This window comes from Tachysurus fulvidraco, chromosome 24, assembly GCF_022655615.1.
Source record: "Tachysurus fulvidraco isolate hzauxx_2018 chromosome 24, HZAU_PFXX_2.0, whole genome shotgun sequence".
Taxonomy (NCBI): domain Eukaryota; kingdom Metazoa; phylum Chordata; class Actinopteri; order Siluriformes; family Bagridae; genus Tachysurus; species Tachysurus fulvidraco.
The window spans coordinates 17,283,716-17,302,729 of NC_062541.1; the positions used below are offsets into that span (position 1 = coordinate 17,283,716).

The window sequence follows — 19,014 nt, forward strand, 5'->3', positions numbered from 1 at the left end:
CTCTGCATTGTATAGCAGCTAGTCAAGTGGCCAAAACTAATGTATCACAAAATCACAATAGTGCAGCGGTAAAGGCAGCACATACATCCAGAATAGTGGCATCTACATCCCAAAGTACAGTCCGTTACCCAGGTTTCAGCCCTTGGTAACGGAGCACAGATAGACCTTTACACCAATGCCAGGTCAAGTGATTATTGATCATGTTTGGGATTTTCACCCAGCTCTGCCTTTGGGCTAGTCATTATAGTCATGTTTGAGATACTGTTTGCAATGTGTGTGTGTTTTGTTTGTATTTTCTTGACTCTCATTTTGTCAATAAACTGTGCAGATGTGAATCTGCATTATGTCTCATGGGAACCATTATTACAATATTTATAGGTTCTGATTTCTTAAGCAGCTTTTGATCATGACAAGACTATAAGTTGACGTATGCTATAGTAGACAATATTAGTGAATTTTAGAATCATTTTAGAAATATTAACAGGCAGTTGAGTCAACTGCAAGTCCAGAGAGTCGACAATATTCTGTTTAAGTGTTAAGTAGCTATTTTTTTGTTTAACTATATTCAGTACAGAAGGTGTGTGTGTGTGTGTGTGTGTGTGTGTGTGTGTGTGTGTGTGTGTGTGTGTGTGTGTGTGTGTGTGTGTGTGTGTGTGTGTGTGTGTGTGTGTGTGTGTGTGTGTGTGTGTGTGAGGCACACAGAAAAAACAATACCATTAACCATACCTGAAACTTGACCAAAAGTTTTGGCCATGGACAACATGTTTGTGTGTGATCAAAGACCACTTAAGGAGATAATTTCTGTTGAAGGCAAATGTGTTTTTGCATCAGTCCAAATCTGATTTGTGTTATAAATAGATAATAATAAAAACTAATGGGATGGTAGTACCCCTGTTCTGCACTCTCTTAGGATCCATTTATTCTAATAATTTTGCTAAAGGGACGCCTCGTCATGGGGCTGCAAAAAGAGGGGTTGCAGAGCTTTTCCAACATTGACTGTTATTTCAAATAAACTGAAAATCTATGCTGAACCCTCTGAAGACACCTTTAACACCTGAATTCTGATTAATTACATGACATAAATAATTGTAGCATGAAATATTTGAATGTAAAGCGAATCATAGTATTATTATTAAAAAATACTGATACTATATGATGCAGAATTTTATCAAACTCGTCCACATTCAATAACATCAAGTAAAGAAGGAAAAATGATGAATAATAAAACCGACAATTTTATTAGTTATTCTTATTAAATTGACTTATGAAACTTGTTTAGTTTAATGCAGTTATGTCAACACATAAAATCAGAGCAGACTTGATGGAAAGTTTAAAAGTAGCGGCTGCTCAGAGCGGCGACGACGACAGCCAGAAACTTCTGCCATGTTGCTTGAATTTCAGGGCTGAAGTCGGCTCCAAATTTGGTGGCTACCACGATGGTCAGGCAGTCGGCAAAAAGCTGCGGGAAAATGTCAGGTTATAAAGAAGCAGATTATGATAAAGGCTAATAGCTACTTTGCTTTCTAAAGGGAAGAGATGACGTACCCTGAAATTATCGGGGTCTACATTGAGAATCTCACAGTGGAGCTCGCTCAGATTCGAGTAGGTCGTCTTAATGCTGTCCAAGTTCTTCACTGCCAGGTCCAAAGAGTTCAGTACTACTATGCCATGGGCACTGACCAAAGGGTTTCCCAGGATGGCAGCTACACTGTTCAAATTTCCAAATTTGCCGAAATAGCGCTGAGTCCATGGGTAGACAATCAGCACTCTGGCCAAAATCAGAAACGCAGAAAATTGGAATCATTTATTATTTCTATAAAATTATATTTGAACCTTACAATAGGTTCTGGCTATTTTCACCAGTAGACTGTAGGTTTATCATCTTATTGATACTTCGTAGAGAACTTTACCTTGCCAGGGACTGAGGCCCGATCTCTTCGACATTGATTTTGCTCCAGAGATCTGCAATGACACTCCGTTCAGATTGTGACCAACGGACCATGACTGCTAATGACCGCTTCTGTCAGCATTGACTGCGCCAACTGAGTTTTAATTCTCCCTCACCTCCGCCCCCTAACAAGAGGGAGGTTTTTCACAACCGATTTAATGGTTTTCGACTTGTAATGCAGTTAAGGTGTCATCAGAGTTATTAAATTATTAACATTAAGCAAAATGATCATAGTGTTTAATTTCTTGGTAACATCGTGTTTATATACTGATATTTAATAGGCTTTAAAATTACTAATATCCATTTCTTGTTCTGTTTATCCAAAGCAAGTTACAATAATCGTATTACACTAAAACATAGTAATATACGGATACCACATTTTATCATATTGTCCGGTGAGTCTTAATATTAATGTGGCTGTATTTTATCAGCGACCCCAGTTTTAGATTATACTCGTTTCTTCATTATCGAATTCCTCTGGTCTGTTACACCCATCAAATTTTAATTGGGTGAAATTATCTGCTATATGCCAGTGGGGTATATTTTTGTTATCGTTTGGTTCAGGGGTTTTATCCTCACATGACCCAAGTTATCAGGCGCATTCAAACAAACATACTCTTTATATATTCTTCATAAGCACCACAATTTAGCGACCTCAGTAGAATCTCATAAAAGAATACGAAAACCAAACGGATAATGTCATGTCTTAAATCATAAATAGTAACTATCTGGAGTCATACACTCATTGTGATAAAAATGAAGCACAATTTGAATAATTTCTGCAATCCACTGCTGATATATACGGCAATATTGTTTAATATTTGTAATAGAATTTGCGTTAATTGACCTTAAATGCAATCAAAATAGGTGTGTTTTATTCTGTTGTAGTAAATTTCTGTTGTAGTCACTGGGTCACACGGTATAGAAGGTGTTGAAGAAGAAAAACAATTCCCATGAAAAACGAAACAAACAAACAAACAAAAAAAAAACAATTCCCACAATATTGCAATATAAATTTAAAGAGGTGTGTCATATATGTCTTGTAGTAATACAATTCTGCTTAGTTTAGTCACGTGTAATGGAAACCAGAAAAAAACACTTCTTGGTTTTGTATCATTTAATTCTAATTTATTTACATTTCGTTGAATATCTGTCGAATATCCAACTTAAAAGCTTAAAAGGTCTTTAGCTTCACTTTGTTGTTGGATGTGGGCTTGGCCACATTGTGGGGTGTGGCATGTCTAGGCACTATAAAATATTTAGCCCACTCCAAAACGCATTTTATTTTTTTCTACCCGAATTAAAAAGACAAAATGAGTCTAACAGATATAGATAAAACCCTGGTCAAGGCTTTCTGGGGTAAAGTCTCCGGAAAGGCTGACGCTATTGGCCACGACGCTCTGGTGAGGTAAGGCGGCAAAATATAATGTCTTATGTAATAAAACCAATGGCCAAAAAATATAGAATATATAAAACTACGCAAAACACTACATGTGTGCACACCGACTTTTTCCCCTCAACACAGAATGCTACTTGTGTACCCTCAGACCAAAGTTTATTTTGCCCATTGGCCTGACCTTTCTCCTGGCTCTGAGTCAGTAAAGAAACATGGTAAAACCGTGATAGGGGCACTGAGCGACGCTGTGGATAGAATCGATGATCTAGGCGGTGGCCTAAGTGCCCTAAGTGATCTGCACGCTTTCAAGTTGCGCGTGGAACCAGGAAATTTCAAGGTAAGCTGTGGTCAAATGCCGCCATGCTACAAATCCGAGAAGTTACTAATGCACTTTGATTCGTTATCTTTTCCCGCAGATTTTATCTCACAACATCCTCGTGAGTTTAGCCATCAATTTTCCGGCTGATTTCACTCCAGAGGTTCACATTGCCATGGACAAGTTTCTCGCCGCTGTGTCTGCAGCACTTGCTGAGAAATACAGATGAACATTCTACAAATGATCATACGAATATAAAGAATGTCATCATGCATGCTCCACAAAAATAAAACAATTTGTTTCTTTAAATCTAAGTGACATGACCGTGTGAATATTGTGTTGGCGATTTTATCAGGGATTAAATGAATGTATAAGAAATAGACAATATCTTAATGTAGATTAGATGGCTTGCACAGTTAACTGATATTCAGATAATTCCAGTGCAAATTCCAGTGCAAATCTTTAACAACAACATATTTTGATACAAATAATATCATAATGATATTAATAGTGAAAGGCTGTCTTTCAAAGTGTGGTATAAACATATTCTAAAAAAAAACAAAACATTTAAAATGCAACCTTTTTTATATCCGCCGAACATAAGGATTGTCTTACCCACACAGCACATTGTTTCAGTTATCACTTATATCTCTGCTATAGACTAGAGCCTGTGTTAGACCTTGTTTGCTGATTTTTTTTGTTGTTGTTGATTTTTTCTTATTTTTTGCAGCCGTCTGTAAAAACAAAAGTACACGTCGTTACGCTCTTAAATTAAAAGATAACTCTAGTATACAATTGTTTTTTTTTTCCGGTTGTCTCTCTGGGGTTTAAATACCATGTGTACCATTCTTTACATTTTCAACCGACAGAGTGTTCATTAAATAAGCAAGAACCATTGAATTACAACAAGCGTGTTCTTTATCTTCATTTCATTCTTTTAATACTGTGAGGAGACGAACGTCACATCAGATGTAGCATTTCAGGACCACAAACAAAAACAGCTCCGTTTTAATAATTAAAAACAGGCAGAAAAATATTCAGGAATGACTGGATTATATTGGTGTTCCTGCACAAACCCGTGGGGCCGATCCTTAAAACTGAAAGGATGTTGGTTTATGCTTTTATTTCCACGTTCCGTTAATGATTTTAATTTTAAGAGTAAAAATAGCTATAAAAACAATATTTATTTGCTTTTTTGATTTTAGGTTTATTTATTGTTAAGGAAGAACAAGACAAGAACAATTCCATGTCTTCAGCAAACACAACGGGATGGAAGTGCGCTTTAATCTTCTTACGTTAGACTTGTATTTTATATTCTACACGAGTCTCACCCTTTATTGTAGAACTCGTTGGCTTTCAAATTTAAGAATACAATACAAAGAATGCGTGTTTAAGGTTTTATTTCATGTTTTAGGCACAGAGTAAACGACCTGCAGATCTTTATATTCTGATGTTTGCTTAGTGGTACTGCTTGCACAGAGCAGCCACGACGACATTCAGGAACTTCTGCCAAGTCTCGTGCACTTCAGGGGTGAAGGCGGCGGGTCCGAGCTTTGCAGCCAGACAAACAGTGAGGCAGTCAGCAAGAAGCTGAAAGTAGACAATGAAAAAGTCATAAATACACGAGATAGATGCAGTCTGTCTTTAGTTATATCAAGACCTAATATAAATGATCTTTAGCATTCTTCTCTTATATAATTTAAACGTACCGTGAAGTTGCTGGGATCCACGTGCAGTGTTTCAGAGTGAAGCTCACTCAGCTTAGCATAGACGGCCTTAACGTTGTCCAAATTCTTCACAGCTTTCTCCAGTCCGGTAATGACAATCGTTCCATGAGCAGCCACCTTGGGGTTTCCTAAGATGGCTGCGGCATTGGATAGATTACCAAAGGAAGAGAAGTACCTCTGGGTCCATGGAAACACAATCAGAACTCTAGAAAAAAAATGCAGACAATGTGCGTAAATGTGAGATCTGCAGTCCAAACCGAAAGAGAAACACATCAGACTGACATTTTCTGAGCTTAGTAAAAGTTTACCTGGCCAAAGCCTGTGGTCCGATTTCATCAGGTTTGATCTTTCCCCATAGGTCAGCGATGATATGGCGCTCGGCGTCTGTCCAACGAACCATATTTATGTCTTAGTGAATTCTTTGAGTTCTTGAGCAAAACTTGAGCCTGACAATTCTGGGCGGATTTTTAGCTATTTTGCAAAGGGGCTCTTTTTATTAACGCCGACAATCCCCTCCCCTTAGTGAAGGAAATATTGATTGGACGAGCTCTGAAAGTGGGCAAGCTCGTAAAGATGTGCCAAGCATCCCACCTTTTGGCTAAGAGTAGGGTCATTAGGGCGTTTCCTTTTCTAGTTATCTGTACGATCAGATTACTTTCTACGTTGGAAGGTGGAAAATACCAATTAAGCTGAATTATTGAGTCACAAAATTATTATTATTATAAAGTTTTGATTCAAAAAATCTCAAATTTAAAGCACATTTAAAGTGAGCATTGATGGATGAAATATTTCAAATATTTGTCGTCATATAAATTTGTCAACATTATTAAAAAAAGGATTGAAAAATGTCATGTGTCCAGATTTTATAACTGAAATATCACTGAATAGGTAGAATAACAGGACTTGTACTATTTTAAATAATATGATTTTAATAGCATGATTTTAAATGTTGTATGTAAGCTACATATATATATATATATTATAATTATATAATTATATATATAATTATTATTATTATCAGTAGTAGAAGTAGTAGTAGTAGTAGTAGTAGTAGTAGTAGTAGTAGTAGTAGTAGTAGTGGTAGTAGTAGTAGTAAGAATAATATAATAATAATAATAATAATAGGTTCTGTTATAATTTTTACGAAGTGTATTACGTATTATGTGTTACTAAGCTTATCATTAGTTTTTAAAGAATCTTCTGATTCTTTGAAGGGGGAATGTAAACTTAATTTTGTTCTCCTAAAAGTTATCTGAAGTCATTTTCGATGCAATGTTTTTCTAGTTAATTTTGGACAAGGTCCAAAGCTGACTGGACAGTCCAAGGGGTGGAGTCTAGATTTGATATGACAGGGTGTGCCTGATATCAGACTCAATAAAAAGAGGCACACAACATGAACATGCACAAATTTCTTTTTTTGAAATCTTTTATAAGTGAAAAACCGAACAAAATCCGCAATGAGTCTCTCCGCTAAAGACAAATCCGTCGTCAAAAACCTTTGGGCCAAGGTCGCTCCAAGGGCTGATGAAATTGGCTCCGAGGCACTTGGCAGGTGAATGAATTTCTCTTATTGACGTTATAACAAACATGTTATGCATGGTCTAGGTTAGACTGGAATATGTTTCTTATGTTCTTATGTGTTTTATGCAGGCTGTTCGAGGTTTATCCTCAGACTAAGACCTACTTCTCTCACTGGTCTGATCTTCATCCCGGATCAGCCCATGTGAAAAAGCACGGAGCCGTAATTGTAAGAAAAATCGGAGAAGCCGTGGCCCACATCGACGATCTTACCGGAGCTCTAAGCACACTAAGCGAACTGCATGCTTTCAAGCTGCGTGTTGACCCTGCTAACTTCCAGGTAAGGACCAGACTATATATACGGATTTGTGTTTCGTTACATTTAACAGAGTTTGTCTTGAATTAAAGGATTTAGACGGACTAAATCAGCTGTTTGTTTTACTTAATTACAGCTCCTGGGCCAGACCTTGAAGGTGAGCATTGCCTTGTACTTCCCTGGAGATTTCACCCCCGAGGTTCACGTGTCTTTTGACAAGTTTCTTCAGAACCTGGCCGTTGCTCTGTCTGAGAAGTACCGTTAAATGAAGTACCTGTTTCAGAAGACGTCATATAAATAACATCCATAAATGTTATTGACAATAAACAAAATTGAACAATATACAATTGTCTCCTCTAATTTATTCGGTTTAAGAAAGCTTTTATATTATGTACTGTATACTAGTGTTGTGCACATCGACCATTATGTTATTAATGGTTACAATCTTAGAAAGGAGGTTCTTCAAGGGATCTATTGTTTGGAAATTTTTTTTTATTGTTGAGGGTTCTTATTGTCATAAAAGTGTTATAATCTTCTGCTGAATGCAAAACTGTTAATACGGTTTTTTTGTATTAAGAGGTTCTGCTAACGGTATATTTCTGTTAAAACCACGGATACAACTTCATACTGTATCTGTAAAATCTTTTATTACCAAATATATATCTTTGATAAAATAAAGAATTAAACGCCATAACACACTATTCTAATAAAATGTTTATTAAAGCAGTAATCAAATTTCATTTATTTAACATATTGGGCTAGCTAGCAAACGTTAGCTTTGCATCTTATACCAGACAACTGTTTTTTCATTCCAGCATCTTGAGACATATTGAATGTATCCAGAAATTTCCAGCATGAACTGACAGCATTGCATGGTACTTTTGGAAATATTTCCAAATATATTTGGAAATAAGGCTACAGTCATTTACACAAGATGTATGTAGTCTGTGTATAAACCCGAACACAAACAAACAAAAACACAATTTGACGAATTGAATCCATAAAGTCCTTTCTGACTTTTATTTTGCGTTGGACAGAATATTTTTTTAATTTCAAGATTATTATTTACGTTTACCATTTATTTATTTAATCTCACCCCTTACCATAAAATGAATCCTCCACCTGCCATAGATTTTACACCAAAATCTGTCAAATGGAAATGACTTGCTGTGGCCCTGCTGAACATCAAGACTTTTAGGATTCAGTATATTAAAATTACAGAATTGTTAGAAGACAGTAATTCAAGTTCTTGAAAAAATGACAGAAAAGTAACAAACAAAGTTGTCTGGTGGTAGTTTCTAGAATGAAAAACATATTTTTCTGTCCTTAAACCTGTGGCAAGTCTGTGCTCTCACCCATCCAACCGAGACTTCTTAAAACTAAAATATTAGGAATAATTGAACATTCTTGGACATTTAATTAAAGGCAAATTATATATTCTGGACCTACTTTACAAATAATTTACAAATGAACGGCTTATGTCTATGAAGGGACTGTCTGTAAGTCTATACTTAAAAAACAATTGAAATCCATTCCATCTGCAACATTCAGATGCTTTCACCTCCACCACAAACTACAAGTACAACAGACTTTTGTTTGACTCTCTGGGGAAGCCGTTAAACGAATTATATAGATACCTAAAACTCAGTGTTTCCAAATCAGACAGAATTATCCATCAAACGCTTTAAAGGAAGCTTAAAACAACAAGGAAACTTTTAACGCATCTATATGCACACGTAAATATATAGTTACTATGTGGTGTGGTGAACTATTAAAGAACATTAATGACAGCCTAGGATATTATTCTTCTGAACTCCATTATCAACGAAGTCCATGGGATGTGCAAGTGAGTTTTTTTTTTTATTCCTTATTAATGTTTTTTTTTAAACTTCCAAGTTGTATTTTATATTCTACACGCGTCTCACCCTTTATTGTAGAGCTCGTTGGCATTCAAAAGAATACAATACAAAGAATGCGTGTTTAAGGTTTTATTTCATGTTTTAGGCACAGAGTAAACGACCTGCAGATCTTTATATTCTGATGTTTGCTTAGTGGTACTGCTTGCACAGAGCAGCCACGACGACATTCAGGAACTTCTGCCAAGTCTCGTGCACTTCAGGGGTGAAGGCGGCGGGTCCGAGCTTTGCAGCCAGACAAACAGTGAGGCAGTTAGCAAGAAGCTGAAAGTAGACAATGAAAAAGTCATAAATGCACGAGATAGATGCAGTCTGTCTTTAGTTATATCAAGTCCTAATATAAGAGAGATCTAAGAGATAATATAAGAGATCTTTAGCATTCTTCTCTTATTTAATTTAGACGTACCGTGAAGTTGCTGGGATCCACGTGCAGTGTGTCAGAGTGAAGCTCACTCAGCTTAGCATAGACGCCCTTAACGTTGTCCAAATTCTTCACACCTTTCTCCAGTCCGGTAATGACAATCGTTCCATGAGCAGCCACCTTGGGGTTTCCTAAGATGGCTGCGGCATTGGATAGATTACCAAAGGAAGAGAAGTACCTCTGGGTCCATGGAAACACAATCAGAACTCTAGAAAAAAATGCAGACACGTGCGTAAATGTGAGATCTGCAGTCCAAACCGAAAGAGAAACACATCAGACTGACATATTCTGAGCTTAGTAAAAGTTTACCTGGCCAAAGCCTGTGGTCCGATTTCATCAGGTTTGATCTTTCCCCATAGGTCAGCGATGATATGGCGCTCGGCGTCTGTCCAATGAACCATATTTATGTCTTAGTGAATTCTTTGAATTCTTGAGCAAAACTTGAGCCTGAAAATTCTGGACGAGTCTTTACCTATTTTGCAAAGGGGCTCTTTTTATTACCGCCGACAATCCCCTCCCCGAAGTGAAGGAAATATTGATTGGACGAGCTCTGAAAGTGGGCAAGCTCGTAAAGATCGGCGATATGCCAAGCATCCCACCTTTTGGCTAAGAGTAGGGTCATTAGGGCGTTTCCTTTTCTAGTTATCTATACGATCAGATTACTTTTTAAATTGGAAGGTGGAAAATACCAAGTAAGCTGAATTATTGAGTCATAAAATTATTATTATTATAATAAAGTTTTACGAAGTTAGCTGAATTATTTAAAAAATGAGACATGTAGTAAAATAAACGATTAATATAGATAGCAAACATCAATTAATTTTGTCTAAGGAAACATTTATGAATATATTTTACACTACTGTTATCTACCTCAAATATTTCACGTCATATAAATGTCACCGTTATTTAAAAATAAGATTGAAAACTTTTCTAAAAATGTCAGATGGCTATATTTCGTTAGATTTTATTTGTAACTGAAAAATGATTGGATACAGCTTGAAATACAGCACTTCTTTTATTTTAAACCATATTATTTTAATAGCATGCTTCTTCTTCTTCTTCTTCTTCTTCTTCTTCTTCTTCTTCTTCTTCTTCTTCTTCTTCTTCTTCCTCTTCTTTTACTACTACTAATGCGTTCTATTGTCATTTTTATGAAGTTTATTAAGTATTATGTATTAATAAGCTTATTCAGTATATTATTTTTTAAATTAATAGTGTTCCATTTTTTAAGGGGGAATGTAAACTTAATTTTGTTCTCCTAAAACTTATCTGAAGTCATTTTCGATGCAATGTTTTTCTAGTTAATTTTGGACAAGGTCCAAAGCTGACTGGACAGTCCAAGAGGTGGAGTCTAGATTTGATATGACAGGGTGTGCCTGATATCAGACTCAATAAAAAGAGGCACACAACATGAACATGCACAAATTTCTTTTGTTGAAATCTTTTATAGGTGAAAAACCGAACAAGATCCGCAATGAGTCTCTCCGCTAAAGACAAAGCCGTCGTCAGAGACCTATGGGCCAAGGTCGCTCCAAGGGCTGATGAAATTGGCTCCGAGGCACTTGGCAGGTGAATGAATTTCTCTTATTGACGTTATAACAAACATGTTATGCATGGTCTAGGTTAGACTGGAATATGTTTCTTATGTTCTTATGTGTTTTTATGCAGGCTGTTCGAGGTCTATCCTCAGACTAAGACCTACTTCTCTCACTGGTCTGATCTTCATCCCGGATCAGCCCAAGTGAAAAAGCACGGAGCCGTAATTGTAAGAAAAATCGGAGAAGCCGTGGCCCACATCGACGATCTTACCGGAGCTCTAAGCACACTAAGCGAACTGCATGCTTTCAAGCTGCGTGTTGACCCTGCTAACTTCAAGGTAAGGACCAGACTATATATACGGATTTGTGTTTCGTTACATTTAACAGAGTTTGTCTTGAATTAAAGGATTTAGACGGATTAAATCAGCTGTTTGTTTTACTTAATTACAGCTCCTGGGCCAGACCTTGAAGGTGAGCATTGCCTTGTACTTCCCTGGAGATTTCACCCCCGAGGTTCACGTGTCTTTTGACAAGTTTCTTCAGAACCTGGCCGTTGCTCTGTCTGAGAAGTACCGTTAAATGAAGTACCTGTTTCAGAAGACGTCATATAAATAACATCCATAAATGTTATTGACAATAAACAAAATTGAACAATATACAATTGTCTCCTCTAATTTATTCGGTTTAAGAAAGCTTTTATATTATGTACTGTATACTAGTGTTGTGCACATCGACCATTATGTTATTAATGGTTACAATCTTAGAAAGGAGGTTTTTCAAGGGATCTATTGTTTGGAATTTTTTTTATTGTTGAGGGTTCTTATTGTCATAAAAGTGTTATAATCTTCTGCTTAATGCAAAACTGTTAATACGGTTTTTTTGTATTAAGAGGTTCTGCTAACGGTATATTTCTGTTAAAACCACGGATACAACTTCATACTGTATCTTTAAAATCTTTTATAACCACATATATAACTTTGATAAAATAAAGAGTAAAACGCCATAACACACTATTCTAATAAAATGTTTATTAAAGCAGTAATCAAATTTCATTTATTTAACATATTGGGCTAGCTAGCAAACGTTAGCTTTGCATCTTATACCAGACAACTGTTTTTTCATTCTAGCATCTTGAGACATATTGAATGTATCCTGAAATTTCCAGCATGAACTGACAGCATTGCATGGTACTTTTGGAAATATTTCCAAATATATTTGGAAATAAGGCTACAGTCATTTACACAAGATGTATGTAGTCTGTGTATAAACCCGAACACAAACAAACAAAAACACAATGTGACGAATTGAATCCATAAAGTCCTTTCTGACTTTTATTCTGCGTTGGACAGAATATTTTTTTAATTTCAAGATTATTATTTACGTTTAACATTTATTTATTTAATCTCACCCCTTACCATAAAATGAATCCTCCACCTGCCATAGATTTTACACCAAAATCTGTCAAATGGAAATGACTTGCTGTGGCCCTGCTGAACATCAAGACTTTTAGGATTCAGTATATTAAAATTACAGAATTGTTAGAAGACAGTAATTCAAGTTCTTGAAAAAATGACAGAAAAGTAACAAACAAAGTTGTCTGGTGGTAGTTTCTAGAATGAAAAACATATTTTTCTGTCCTTAAACCTGTGGCAAGTCTGTGCTCTCACCCATCCAACTGAGACTTCTTAAAACTAAAATATTAGGAATAATTGAACATTCTTGGACATTTAATTAAAGGCAAATTATATATTCTGGACCTACTTTACAAATAATTTACAAATGAACGGCTTATGTCTATGAAGGGACTGTCTGTAAGTCTATACTTAAAAAACAATTGAAATCCATTCCATCTGCAACATTCAGATGCTCTCACCTCCACCACAAACTACAAGTACAACAGACTTTTGTTTGACTCTCTGGGGAAGCCGTTAAACGAATTATATAGATACCTAAAACTCAGTGTTTCCAAATCAGACAGAATTATTCATCAAACGCTTTAAAGGAAGCTTAAAACAACAAGGAAACTTTTAACGCATCTATATGCACACGTAAATATATAGTTACTATGTGGTGTGGTGAACTATTAAAGAACATTAATGACAGCCTAGGATATTATTCTTCTGAACTCCATTATCAACGAAGTCCATGGGATGTGCAAGTGAGTTTTTTTTTTTATTCCTTATTAATGTTTTTTTTTAAACTTCCAAGTTGTATTTTATATTCTACACGCGTCTCACCCTTTATTGTAGAGCTCGTTGGCATTCAAAAGAATACAATACAAAGAATGCGTGTTTAAGGTTTTATTTCATGTTTTAGGCACAGAGTAAACGACCTGCAGATCTTTATATTCTGATGTTTGCTTAGTGGTACTGCTTGCACAGAGCAGCCACGACGACATTCAGGAACTTCTGCCAAGTCTCGTGCACTTCAGGGGTGAAGGCGGCGGGTCCGAGCTTTGCAGCCAGACAAACAGTGAGGCAGTTAGCAAGAAGCTGAAAGTAGACAATGAAAAAGTCATAAATGCACGAGATAGATGCAGTCTGTCTTTAGTTATATCAAGTCCTAATATAAGAGAGATCTAAGAGATAATATAAGAGATCTTTAGCATTCTTCTCTTATTTAATTTAGACGTACCGTGAAGTTGCTGGGATCCACGTGCAGTGTGTCAGAGTGAAGCTCACTCAGCTTAGCATAGACGCCCTTAACGTTGTCCAAATTCTTCACACCTTTCTCCAGTCCGGTAATGACAATCGTTCCATGAGCAGCCACCTTGGGGTTTCCTAAGATGGCTGCGGCATTGGATAGATTACCAAAGGAAGAGAAGTACCTCTGGGTCCATGGAAACACAATCAGAACTCTAGAAAAAAATGCAGACACGTGCGTAAATGTGAGATCTGCAGTCCAAACCGAAAGAGAAACACATCAGACTGACATATTCTGAGCTTAGTAAAAGTTTACCTGGCCAAAGCCTGTGGTCCGATTTCATCAGGTTTGATCTTTCCCCATAGGTCAGCGATGATATGGCGCTCGGCGTCTGTCCAATGAACCATATTTATGTCTTAGTGAATTCTTTGAATTCTTGAGCAAAACTTGAGCCTGAAAATTCTGGACGAGTCTTTACCTATTTTGCAAAGGGGCTCTTTTTATTACCGCCGACAATCCCCTCCCCGAAGTGAAGGAAATATTGATTGGACGAGCTCTGAAAGTGGGCAAGCTCGTAAAGATCGGCGATATGCCAAGCATCCCACCTTTTGGCTAAGAGTAGGGTCATTAGGGCGTTTCCTTTTCTAGTTATCTATACGATCAGATTACTTTTTAAATTGGAAGGTGGAAAATACCAAGTAAGCTGAATTATTGAGTCACAAAATTATTATTATTATTATTATTATTATTATTATTATTATTATTATTATTATTATTATTATTATTATTATAAAGTTTTACCAAGTTAGCTGAATTATTTAAAAAATGAGACATGTAGTAAAATAAACGATTAATATAGATAGCAAACATCAATTAATTTTGTCTAAGGAAACATTTATAAATATATTTTACACTACTGTTATCTACCTCAAATATTTCACGTCGTATAAATGTCACCGTTATTTAAAAATAAGATTGAAAACTTTTCTGTCAGATGGCTATATTTCGTTAGATTTTATTTGTAACTGAAAAATGATTGGATACAACTTGAAATACAGCACTTCTCTTATTTTAAACTATATTATTTTAATAGCATGCTTCTTCTTCTGCTTCTTCTTCTTCTTCTTCTTCTTCTTCTTCTTCTTCTTTTACTACTACTAATGCGTTCTGTTGTCATTTTTATGAAGTTTATTAAGTATTATGTATTAATAAGCTTATTCAGTATATTATTTTTTAAATTAATAGTGTTCCATTTTTTTAAGGGGGAATGTAAACTTAATTTTGTTCTCCTAAAACTTATCTGAAGTCATTTTCGATGCAATGTTTTTCTAGTTAATTTTGGACAAGGTCCAAAGCTGACTGGACAGTCCAAGAGGTGGAGTCTAGATTTGATATGACAGGGTGTGCCTGATATCAGACTCAATAAAAAGAGGCACACAACATGAACATGCACAAATTTCTTTTTTTGAAATCTTTTATAGGTGAAAAACCGAACAAGATCCGCAATGAGTCTCTCCGCTAAAGACAAAGCCGTCGTCAAAAACCTTTGGGCCAAGGTCGCTCCAAGGGCTGATGAAATTGGCTCCGAGGCACTTGGCAGGTGAATGAATTTCTCTTATTGACGTTATAACAAACATGTTATGCATGGTCTAGGTTAGACTGGAATATGTTTCTTATGTTCTTATGTGTTTTATGCAGGCTGTTCGAGGTCTATCCTCAGACTAAGACCTACTTCTCTCACTGGTCTGATCTTCATCCCGGATCAGCCCATGTGAAAAAGCACGGAGCCGTAATTGTAAGAAAAATCGGAGAAGCCGTGGCCCACATCGACGATCTTACCGGAGCTCTAAGCACACTAAGCGAACTGCATGCTTTCAAGCTGCGTGTTGACCCTGCTAACTTCCAGGTAAGGACCAGACTATATATACGGATTTGTGTTTCGTTACATTTAACAGAGTTTGTCTTGAATTAAAGGATTTAGACGGACTAAATCAGCTGTTTGTTTTACTTAATTACAGCTCCTGGGCCAGACCTTGAAGGTGAGCATTGCCTTGTACTTCCCTGGAGATTTCACCCCCGAGGTTCACGTGTCTTTTGACAAGTTTCTTCAGAACCTGGCCGTTGCTCTGTCTGAGAAGTACCGTTAAATGAAGTACCTGTTTCAGAAGACGTCATATAAATAACATCCATAAATGTTATTGACAATAAACAAAATTGAACAATATACAATTGTCTCCTCTAATTTATTCGGTTTAAGAAAGCTTTTATATTATGTACTGTATACTAGTGTTGTGCACATCGACCATTATGTTATTAATGGTTACAAGCTTAGCAAGGAGGTTCTTCAAGGGATCTATTGTTTGGAAATTTTTTTATTGTTGAGGGTTCTTATTGTCATAAAAGTGTTATAATCTTCTGCTGAATGCTAAACTGTTAATACGGTTTTTTTGTATTAAGAGGTTCTGCTAACGGTATATTTCTGTTAAAACCACGGATACAACTTCATACTGTATCTTTAAAATCTTTTATTACCACATATATAACTTTGATAAAATAAAGAGTAAAAGGCCATACCACACTATTCTAATAAAATGTTTATTAAAGCAATAATCAAATTTCATTTATTTAACATATTGGGCTAGCTAGCAAACGTTAGCTACATAGTTTGACTAACCTTTAACAAAAATGACAGGTGTTGCACTAAAGCTGCTTTAATAAAGCAATTCAAGCTACGGTTTATTTTTATTAAAACTTTTAAAAATGAGCAAGAGTAGGTAGCTTTGCATCTTATACCAGACAACTGTTTTTTCAATCCAGCATCTTGAGACATCTTGAAGGTATCCAGAAATTTCCAGCATGCATGGTACTTTTGCGAAGTTAGCTTTAGTATATTTGGAAATAAGGCTACAGTCATTTACACAAAATGTATGTAGTATGTGTACAAACCCGAACACAAACAAATAAAAACACAATGCGATGAATTGAATCCATAAAGTCCTTTTTGACTTTTATTGTGCTTTGGACAGAATATTTTTTTAGTTTCAAGATTAAATAATGCAATAATCTTGAATTTTTTATTCTGTTAATTATTTTTCTTTCATTATTCGTTATTTCTTTTATTATTCCTTATGTTTACCTTCTGCTCTATGTTTATGTTCTGTAAAGCTGCTTTGAGACAATGTCTATTGTAAAAAGTGCTATACAAATAAACTTGAATTGAATTGATTATTATTTACGTTTAACAATTATTTATTTAATCTCACCCCTTACCATAAAATGAATCCTCCACCTGCCATAGATTTTACACCAAAATCTGTCAAATGGAAATGACTTGCTGTGGCCCTGCTGAACATCAAGACTTTTAGGATTCAGTATATTAAAATTACAGAATTGTTAGAAGACAGTAATTCAAGTTCTTGAAAAAATGACAGAAAAGTAACAAACAAAGTTGTCTGGTGGTAGTTTCTAGAATGAAAAACATATTTTTCTGTCCTTAAACCTGTGGCAAGTCTGTGCTCTCACCCATCCAACTGAGCCTTCTTAAAACTTAAATATTAGGAATAATTGAACATTCTTGGACATTTAATTAAAGGCAAATTATATATACTGGACCTACTTTACAAATAATTTACAAATGAATGGCTTATGTCTATGAAGGGACTGTCTGTAAGTCTATACTTAAAAAACAATTGAAATTCATTCCATCTGCAACATTCAGATGCTTTCACCTCCACCACAAACTACAAGTATAACAGATTTTTATTTGACTCTCTGGGGAAGCCGTTAAACGAATTATATAGATGCCTAAAACTCAGTGTTTCCAAATCAGACAGAATTATCCATCAAACGCTTATAGGAAGCTTAAAACAACAAGGAAACTTTTAACGCATCTATATGCACATGTAAATATATAGTTACTATGTGGTGTGGTGAACTATTAAAGAATATTAATGACAGCCTAGAATATCATTCTTCTGAACTCCATTATCAACGAAGTCCATGGGATGTGCAAGTGAGGTTTTTTTATTTCTTATTAATGTTTTTTTTAAACTTCTAAGTTGTATTTTATATTCTACACGCGTCTCACCCTTTATTGTAGAACTCGTTGGCTTTCAAAAGAATACAATACAAAGAATGCGTGTTTAAGGTTTTATTTCATGTTTTAGGCACAGAGTACTGATGTTTGCTTAGTGGTACTGCTTGCACAGAGCAGCCACGAGGACATTGAGGAACTTCTGCCAAGTCTTGTGCACTTCAGGGGTGAAGGCTGCGTGTCCGAGCTTTGCAGCCAGACAAACGGTGAAGCAGTCAGCAAGAAGCTGAAAGTAGACAATGAAAAAGTCATAAATACACGAGATAGATGCAGTCTGTCTTTAGTTATATCAAGTCCTAATATAAATGATCTTTAGCATTCTTCGCTTATGTAATTTAGACGTACCGTGTAGTTGCTGGGATCCATGTGCAGTGTGTCAGAGTGAAGCTCACTCAGGTTAGCATAGACGGCCTTAATGTTGTCCAAATTCTTCGCAGCTTTCTCCAGTCCGTTAATGACAACCTTTCCATGAGATGCCACCTTGGGGTTTCCTAAGATGGCTGCGGCATTGGATAGATTACCATAGGATAAGAGGTACCTCTGGTTCCATGGAAACACAATCAGAAGTCTAGACAAAAATGCAGACACTTGCGTAAATGTGAGATCTGCAGTCCAAACCGAAAGAGAAACACATCAGACCGACATTTTCTGAGCTTAGTAAAAGTTTACCTGGCCAAAGCCTGTGGTCCGATTTCATCAGGTTTGATCTTTCCCCATAGGTCAGCGATGACATGGCGCTCGGCATTTGTCCAATGAACCATATTTATGTCTTAGTGAATTCTTTGAATTCTTGAGCAAAACTTGAGCCTGAACATTCTGGACGAGGCTTTACCTATTTTGCAAAGGGGCTCTTTTTATTACCGCCGACAATCCCCTCCCCGAAGTGAAGGAAATATTGATTGGACGAGCTCTGAAAGTGGGCAAGCTCGTAAAGATCGGCGATGTGCCAAGCATCCCACCTTTTGGATAAGAGTAGGGTCATTAGGGCGTTTCCTTTTCTAGTTATATATACGATCAAATTACTTTCTACATTGGAAGGTGGAAAATACCAAGTAAGCTGAATTATTGAGTCACAAAATTATTATTATTACAAAGTTTTACCAAGTTAGCTGAATTATTTAAAAAATGAGACATGTAAAATAAACGATTAATATAGATAGCAAACATCAATTAATTTTGTCT

The 19,014-nt window shown here is 36.0% G+C and overlaps 9 protein-coding genes across 10 annotated transcripts; 4 read left to right on the forward strand and 5 right to left on the reverse strand.

The window, feature by feature from the left end:
• Positions 1-1,215: 1,215 nt before the first annotated feature.
• On the reverse strand, positions 1,216-2,339 carry hbba2 (hemoglobin, beta adult 2). The gene is made up of 3 exons (XM_027168171.2): positions 1,911-2,339; positions 1,546-1,768; positions 1,216-1,459 (listed from the first exon to the last, which is right to left on the reverse strand). The coding sequence occupies exons 1-3, from the start codon at positions 2,000-2,002 to the stop codon at positions 1,331-1,333; spliced, it is 444 nt and encodes a 147-aa protein (XP_027023972.1). The 5' UTR covers positions 2,003-2,339; the 3' UTR covers positions 1,216-1,330.
• A 175-nt stretch (positions 2,340-2,514) lies between these two features.
• On the forward strand, positions 2,515-3,974 carry hbaa2 (hemoglobin, alpha adult 2). Of its 2 annotated transcripts, none has more exons than XM_047807719.1 (3): positions 2,515-3,351; positions 3,496-3,681; positions 3,761-3,974. In XM_047807719.1, the coding sequence occupies exons 1-3, from the start codon at positions 3,262-3,264 to the stop codon at positions 3,887-3,889; spliced, it is 405 nt and encodes a 134-aa protein (XP_047663675.1). In that variant the 5' UTR covers positions 2,515-3,261; the 3' UTR covers positions 3,890-3,974. The 2 variants fall into 2 exon arrangements, with proteins under 2 accessions (XP_047663675.1, XP_027023973.1); XM_027168172.2 differs by having other exon boundaries at positions 2,766-3,356; positions 3,474-3,681.
• A 1,069-nt stretch (positions 3,975-5,043) lies between these two features.
• ba1l (ba1 globin, like) lies at positions 5,044-5,864 on the reverse strand. Its single transcript, XM_027168170.2, has 3 exons — positions 5,696-5,864; positions 5,370-5,592; positions 5,044-5,250 (listed from the first exon to the last, which is right to left on the reverse strand). Exons 1-3 carry the CDS (start codon positions 5,785-5,787, stop codon positions 5,119-5,121), a joined length of 447 nt encoding a protein of 148 aa, XP_027023971.1. The 5' UTR covers positions 5,788-5,864; the 3' UTR covers positions 5,044-5,118.
• Positions 5,865-6,780: 916 nt separating this feature from the next.
• LOC113656803 (hemoglobin subunit alpha-like) lies at positions 6,781-7,563 on the forward strand. Its single transcript, XM_027168225.2, has 3 exons — positions 6,781-6,939; positions 7,038-7,245; positions 7,358-7,563. Exons 1-3 carry the CDS (start codon positions 6,845-6,847, stop codon positions 7,484-7,486), a joined length of 432 nt encoding a protein of 143 aa, XP_027024026.1. The 5' UTR covers positions 6,781-6,844; the 3' UTR covers positions 7,487-7,563.
• A 1,631-nt stretch (positions 7,564-9,194) lies between these two features.
• LOC113656802 (hemoglobin subunit beta-like) lies at positions 9,195-10,039 on the reverse strand. The gene is made up of 3 exons (XM_027168224.2): positions 9,868-10,039; positions 9,544-9,766; positions 9,195-9,401 (listed from the first exon to the last, which is right to left on the reverse strand). The coding sequence occupies exons 1-3, from the start codon at positions 9,957-9,959 to the stop codon at positions 9,270-9,272; spliced, it is 447 nt and encodes a 148-aa protein (XP_027024025.1). The 5' UTR covers positions 9,960-10,039; the 3' UTR covers positions 9,195-9,269.
• A 927-nt stretch (positions 10,040-10,966) lies between these two features.
• On the forward strand, positions 10,967-11,752 carry LOC113656766 (hemoglobin subunit alpha-like). Its single transcript, XM_027168158.2, has 3 exons — positions 10,967-11,127; positions 11,227-11,434; positions 11,547-11,752. Exons 1-3 carry the CDS (start codon positions 11,033-11,035, stop codon positions 11,673-11,675), a joined length of 432 nt encoding a protein of 143 aa, XP_027023959.1. The 5' UTR covers positions 10,967-11,032; the 3' UTR covers positions 11,676-11,752.
• A 1,629-nt stretch (positions 11,753-13,381) lies between these two features.
• Positions 13,382-14,226, reverse strand: LOC113656764 (hemoglobin subunit beta-like). Its single transcript, XM_027168156.2, has 3 exons — positions 14,055-14,226; positions 13,731-13,953; positions 13,382-13,588 (listed from the first exon to the last, which is right to left on the reverse strand). Exons 1-3 carry the CDS (start codon positions 14,144-14,146, stop codon positions 13,457-13,459), a joined length of 447 nt encoding a protein of 148 aa, XP_027023957.1. The 5' UTR covers positions 14,147-14,226; the 3' UTR covers positions 13,382-13,456.
• Positions 14,227-15,175: 949 nt separating this feature from the next.
• Positions 15,176-15,963, forward strand: LOC113656765 (hemoglobin subunit alpha-like). Its single transcript, XM_027168157.2, has 3 exons — positions 15,176-15,339; positions 15,438-15,645; positions 15,758-15,963. Exons 1-3 carry the CDS (start codon positions 15,245-15,247, stop codon positions 15,884-15,886), a joined length of 432 nt encoding a protein of 143 aa, XP_027023958.1. The 5' UTR covers positions 15,176-15,244; the 3' UTR covers positions 15,887-15,963.
• A 1,911-nt stretch (positions 15,964-17,874) lies between these two features.
• On the reverse strand, positions 17,875-18,670 carry LOC113656745 (hemoglobin subunit beta-like). The gene is made up of 3 exons (XM_027168129.2): positions 18,502-18,670; positions 18,178-18,400; positions 17,875-18,058 (listed from the first exon to the last, which is right to left on the reverse strand). The coding sequence occupies exons 1-3, from the start codon at positions 18,591-18,593 to the stop codon at positions 17,927-17,929; spliced, it is 447 nt and encodes a 148-aa protein (XP_027023930.1). The 5' UTR covers positions 18,594-18,670; the 3' UTR covers positions 17,875-17,926.
• Positions 18,671-19,014: the final 344 nt, after the last annotated feature.